The sequence below is a fragment of the Bos indicus genome, chromosome 2, assembly GCF_029378745.1.
Source record: "Bos indicus isolate NIAB-ARS_2022 breed Sahiwal x Tharparkar chromosome 2, NIAB-ARS_B.indTharparkar_mat_pri_1.0, whole genome shotgun sequence".
NCBI lineage: Eukaryota > Metazoa > Chordata > Mammalia > Artiodactyla > Bovidae > Bos > Bos indicus.
The window spans coordinates 124,102,091-124,108,444 of record NC_091761.1 but is presented as its reverse complement, the minus strand read 5'-3'; the positions used below and the strand labels follow the sequence as shown (position 1 = coordinate 124,108,444).

Here is a 6,354-nt window from a genome sequence, read left to right as displayed (position 1 = left end):
TTTCTAATTTGTAAAATTAGAATAATTTATGCCATCTCAGTGGACTACCAGGGTAACGAAAAGTGGATGTGAAAGAGCTTGGGACAGTATCTGGAACGTGGTAGAAGCTCGATAAATATTGGGTCTCTTTTCACTAATCCAATTTACCCAGAACCACAAAGAAGTTTTGTTTCTTTACTGTTTTTATTTACTTTAAAAATCATATGTTGAACGGATAATTCATTAACTGGTTCAAATGTTATACAGTGAAAAACCTTAACCAGCTCTGACCTCTGGTGGCCTAGAGGCAATGTAATCCGTTTGTAAATGTCCTTTTAGAAGTATTTTACACATACAAAGTAAATGGTGGTGTACTATACATACAGTTCTGCACTTAATAGACTGATAAATTTGAAAATCATTCATTAGAGTACAAAAGGAGCTTTCTCCATTTCCTCATCAACACGTTATCAAACTTTATGATCTTTAGCTGAGTTAATAGATGAGAAATGGTATCTCGGGGTAGTTTAATTTGCAGTTGAGTGCGGTAAGCCTCATATATTTAAGAGATAAATTTTCTCTTTCTGCTGTGTCTTTCTATGTCTGCTTATATTTTTGCCCACTTTTCTTACAGGTTTATAGTTCACTAGCTCTTTGTCAAATGAGTTGCAAATATTTTTTCCCGGTTTGTTGACTTTTGACTTTGCCTAGAGTGCTTTTTTGCCATGCAAAAACACCAGATGTTCATGGGATCGAATTTATCCTTTATTTTACTTTGATTCTGGATTTTGTGTTGTAGTTTGAAAGGCCTTCCTCACTCTGAGCTTAGTAAAATTTTTTAGAAAATACTTCCCATGGTTTATTCTAAAAAAATCTTTTTTCCCCATGCCACAGGTCACTTTTGAGATCTTAGTTCCCTGACCAGGGATCCAACCAACTTTGCCCTCTCCATTGGAAGCCTGGAGTCTTAACTATTGGACCCCTAAGGAGGTCCCTATCCTGTTACTTTTAGAGCTGATTTTTATGTTGTAATCTTGATCCATTTGATATTTAGGAAAGTGTGAGGATCATAGTATTCTGAAGTGCTAACCTTGGTGGTTGGGAGAAGGCAATGGCACCCCACTCCAGTACTCTTGCCTGGAAAATCCCATGGACGGAGGAGCCTGGTGGGCTGCAGTCCATGGGGTCGCTAGGAGTCGGAGACGACTGAGCGACTTCACTTTCACTTTTCACTTTCATGCATTGGAGAAGGAAATGGCACCCCACTCCAGTGTTCTTGCCTGGAGAATCCCAGGGACGGGGGAGCCTGGTGGGCCGCCGTCTCTGGGGTCGCACAGAGTCGGACACGACTGAAGCGACTTAGCAGCAGCAGCAGCAGCAACCTTGGTGGTTATATCATCTGCTCAACCTATTGTACAGATGGGAAGAGCGCCCCCTAGAGGCGAAAGGCCTGTCGCTAAAACCCTCACGCTCAAAGAGCTCACTAACTCGGGCACCTCCTTCCAGCTAAGGTGCCACTCCATTCACTCTATCCTGTTGTTCTTCCTTCTAAGTATTCACGAATCCACTCCTCTCCACTCCCACTTACTAAGCCAGTTCAGGCCTCGTCATGTTATTCAGACACCGGGCTTTGAACATGTTGTTCCCCCAGCCTGGAAATTCGGCTGACTTATTCAGGGCTCAGATGTTCCTTGCCCAACTTCTCTCGAGTACCTCCCCCCTCCCCGCCCCCATCCCTGCCACTATGAAAGCACCGTATTTTTTTCTCCCACAGCACTTGCTGTGCTCTGTAATCACCTCACTTACTCGCGCCTTCACTGGCTTTCTCTTCCACCAGAATGTAAACTCTCTGGTGTCAGGGGCCAGGATTTTTTTGTCTCCTGCTGTATCCCTAACACCTTCGACAGTGCCTTTTACATAACAGGTGTTCAGACTATTTACTGAATGAATAAGTGAATGAATTCTCAACTGGACTGCTTCAATGGCCTCCTTATTCTCCTTTTCTCATGCTTCTCCATGAGACGTGGACTCAGGGAAACTGGGTGACATGTCGTTTATCACTGAACAAAATCAAGGAGTCCTGAGAAAAGAGGGAACTCAGGGCCAACTGTGGGGCCAAAGGAACGGGGGTTGACTGGCCCAGTGACTGGATAGGGTCAGGGGGCCTGGCTTGTGGTGCCAGCTTGCTTCCTGATGTGTGGCCTCGAGCAGCTCACCTCCTCTCCCCATATATCTTTCTCTTCTGGAAAAGTGGTGATAGTAAAACCTCAATGACACAGGGAAGCTATAAAAATCAAATGACGGTGCGTGTGGAAACGTCTGAACACCGCAGAATGGCAGGGACACAGGGCAAGCTTTCCTCCCCCTCAGGTAATGTCAGCTCACCTGTCTTCCCAGGATCTTCCTGCCTTCACCTGCAGGCAGGTGCTGTGCCAGGAGTCTCTCTGCTTCCACCATTTCCTCCAGCTGTCCTGGCTGGGCCCAGCATCCTGCCCAAGGCATGGAACCTGCCAGTGACCGTGGGGCTGAGCTTGAGAGCTGCAAGGCACCAGGACTGAGATGCCTAACGCCCACAGGTTAATGCAAGAAACTTTTCCTTCTGGGCCTCAGACTTTCCCTGAGGAAAGTGGGGTTAACTGGTGTCCCAACACCGGACAGTCATCAGTATGGCAGTGGCCTGGCAGTGGCGGTAGGTGCCTGCTAGTAGAAACCAGTAGGCGGATGCTGCTGGAAGACAACAGGGAAAGCCAGGCATGATGCTTCAGGACTTCAGGGGTGCCCAGGCTTTGGTTTAGGTCATGCCCGTTTGTCATCTTTCAGTCTCCTGGAGCCAAAGTTTCCTCCTCCTGCCATTTAAAAAGGATATTGTTTACTTGGTGGGCTAGTTGTCCCAACTCCACATGCCCTGAAAATTAAAAATAATATCCTGTACTGGATTTCCCCCTGCCCCCTTGTACTTATTAAGTAAGAGATGATCCATTCTCTTCTTCTGACACTGTTTTGTCTTAGGCTCCTTTCCTCTGCTGGCCTCATTAAACGTTGGTAATCCCTATGTTGGTCTTCAGAATTTAGGGAAACTTTCCTTATCTGGGAGCTTCTGATTATCTTTCTTTAGGGCCTCTAAACTGTCCTCCAGCTTGCTGCCTGAGAGATTTTTCTAAAGCATAGTTCTGATCATCTGGCTCAGAAATCTTTTGTTCCCTACTGCCCACAGGGTAAAGTCTGAATTCCTTAGCTGGTAATCACAAACTGCCACTATTCAGATTGTGATTTTGTGAAATTTTCAGCTTCAGATGGTCTGACATGATTTCAATATAAATTAAATCAGACAATATGTATCAGTTAGGAGTAGGTTCAGAGGAAGCCCAAACACTAGGGGCTTAAATAGCACAGAAGCTTATTTCTCAAATCCTGAGGTGGGCAGTCAGGGTTTTTTGGGTCTCAGGGACCCAGGCTCCTTTGATTTTGTTGCTGTTCTGTTCTCAACATGGTCAAAGATGGCTATGCAAATTCCATGTTTGTTTCCTGGGGAGGGGGAAGGTGGAAGGGGAAGGAAAAGGTACAGGGATGGATGTCAGCTTTATTTTAAAGAGGTTCCTAAGAAACAGACACCTCCCACCTCTGCTTACATCACATGGGCCAGATCTTGTCAGCTGCTAGGGAGGCGGGAAAAGTGTTTATTCCAGCCTCCCATGTCCCCACCTAAAAGTCATCAGTCTTAATTCTTAGAAGTAGAATGGTATTTGGGGTAAAGGAGTAGATTCTGACATAAATGTTCTGCCTTAACTTAAACCTGTCCCTTGGTCTGTAATGCTTGTCTCCCTTCCCTGCCTGAGAAAATATCATCCTTTAAACCCAGGGCAAATGTCAGCTCCAGGGGCTTCCCTAGTAGTCCAGTGGTTAAGACTCCATGTTCCCAATGCAAGGAGTATGGGTTCGATCCCTGGTTGGGGAACTAAGATCCCAAGTGCCACATGGTGTAGCCCCCTCCACTCCCCCAAATCATCTCCAGACCCCCAGAGGTGCTACTCTCAGGGGACTCTGCACACCCTTCCCCCACCCATGAGGTCTCTAACTGCTGTGGTGTTATGAACCTTCCTCCCTTCTGTCTGCCCGCTCTGAGTCTCTACTAGGGGCCAGATCCGTCTCCATGGCTGAAGGCTCATCAGAGCCCCTAAGCCCAAGCTTGTGGAGCCCCCTTATGAGCCTCATCCTAACCTTCACCCCTGTAGCCTCAGGTGGCCTCCCCCTCCCTCTCAGGCTTTCTGCACTTGCCCACGTTGACCAGCTGCACAGAACGTCTGTCCCACTAACCTCAAGGACAGAGAACAGGAGAGATTTGGGTGAATTGGGGCTGATTCTGAGCCCAGGTGTACAAGGTGGCAAATCTTACCCAGAGGGTACCTGCAGACCTTTCGCAGTCCCAGGCTGAAGCCGAGTCCTATTCTCCAGAGGACACACAAGATGCTCCCAAAGACGGAGGATGACGCCGGGGCCCATGTACGTGCTGGTGTGCAACTAAACCGGAGCGTCCCCTAGCTTTCAGAGCCAGTTTTCCCCACCATTCCACTGCTTTAACCCTTCCAGTCCCTCCCCATGTCCTGAGGGCAAGTCCTGAGCCTTCCTGCTGTGAAGGAGGGCTCCCAACTCAGTCTTCCGACACCCCTACATCCAAGGTGTCAGCTGTACTCGCCCGTTGGCAGTTCCGTGATGGGCAGGCTCTCCTGGGCCTCCAGGCTCTCGTGTGTGCTGCTGGCTTTGCGTGGGACACCTCCTCCTGCTGGGCCTAGAGACTGCTGTGACCATACTTCTTCTGGGGTGGGGGGCCTTCCTTAAACCCTTAGGCAGAGCTGCTGTGTCCCCATGGCCCTCTGAACGCCTCCATAAAGTGGCTTCATGAGTAGATAAAGCTACCTGCGGGCCAGCCCCACGCCACTCATAGGCAGCCCTGGCCTCAGGCACGCACTGGGCTCTCATTAAGTCCACCCCAGTGAGGCTCTAGAGCTCAGGAACAGAGGGCCAGGTGATGAAGGAGACACCCTCAAGTCTCTAGTGCTTTGCTTTGGGTGAGTGGATCACGAAGCAAAACACCAAAAAGTCACGTAGTGTCCAGTTCTTCGCTGTCTGAATAAAGCAATGCCTTGCCCACGGCCCGCTTTCAAGCTTCCTCTGAGGAAGGTCTAGGACTGGACCTCGGTTAGGTACTCAGAGCACCTCGCACGGGTCTTCTTTAGCGCGCATCACTATGACAACCACTGTGGGACCTGTGGTGTGATGCAGGGTTTCTCCACGGTGGCACTGTGGATATGTGGGCTGATGGGCCCTGGTTGACAGAGACTGTGCTGTGCTCTGTAGGATGCCAGCATCGCTGGCCTCTACTCACTAGGCTCTGTACTCACAAGACTCTAGCAGCAGCCCTTCAATTATGACAATCCAGTGTCCCCTGGGGGTAAAATGACCTCAGGTGTAAACACTGATGTGCCTATCTCCCTAGTTAGAATGGAAGTGCCCCAGGCATGGTCCAGCCACCGAGAGAGACCCCATTGCCTTGATTTCTCAGCCTGGCATTCACTCCTCTTTGGAGCTGATCCTTCCCCCTGCCCCAGACAGAACCGCAGGCCACCTGAGAATGAGTCAAACCTTCCTTTTTAGAAGGGTCTCCTCAGTGGGCTGGCACGGCTGGAGGGCAGAGATCTGTCTGACTGGCTCTTGTGCCCTGCCTGTCCTGCCCAGGCATGGCTTTACAGGGCCATCAGGACATGCTGCTGGGGCACAGGCATAAGGCGGCTTCTTCGTGCTGGGAGATGGTGAGTGCCTGGGGATGGTCCTTCTCCAGAGAGGACTTCTGTTGGTTTGTGGGTTTTTTTTTCCTCCTAGGAGGTTCAGACTTTATTCAATACCCTGAGGCCGGCCCCCCAATTCTCTGAGTCAGAAGGGACAGTGGGGAGAGGTGCAGCCTGTGGGCGGTGGAGGCCCAACTAGGGGGTGTGGGGAGGGCCCGAACCAGTCCTGCTGATCCATCTCCCCTCCCGCTTGGCTCTGGGGTTATTACGTCACATGGTGAGAATCTGCTTTGAAGACACGAAGGGCTGCGTGGATGCTTCTAGGGCACACAGGTAGTCCTGCAGCGGGACCTCGGAGCAGGCGGGGGCCGTGAGTTGGCCTCGGCGGATGAGATCGCAGAGTGTGAGGATCAGCTCCTTGAACTGGTCTGTGGGAGGTTGGAGGACGCGGGGAGATGACCCGTGGGACTCCCTGCCGGTGGGAGCTGGGGCCGGGCTCCAGGGAGGCCTACACAGCTGCGAGACGCCTGGGCTTGGCCGGGGCGTGGCGGCTGTGGAGGCAGCCTGGTTCCTGCCCGCCCGAATTTGGGAC

General features: G+C 50.5%; 1 protein-coding gene across 4 annotated transcripts in view; it reads right to left on the bottom strand.

Moving 5' to 3' along the window:
• Positions 1-164: 164 nt before the first annotated feature.
• Positions 165-6,354, bottom strand: part of MECR (mitochondrial trans-2-enoyl-CoA reductase) — a 41,720-nt gene continuing 35,530 nt past the window's right edge. For 2 of the 4 annotated variants that reach the window (XM_070774961.1, XM_019979739.2), the window contains one exon: positions 165-6,190. In XM_070774961.1, coding sequence (XP_070631062.1) covers positions 6,033-6,190 — 158 coding nt within the window. In that variant the 3' untranslated portion in view covers positions 165-6,032. The remainder of the gene's footprint in view (positions 6,191-6,354) is intronic. The other 2 variants (XR_011562483.1, XM_019979749.2) reach the window with 2 other exon arrangements.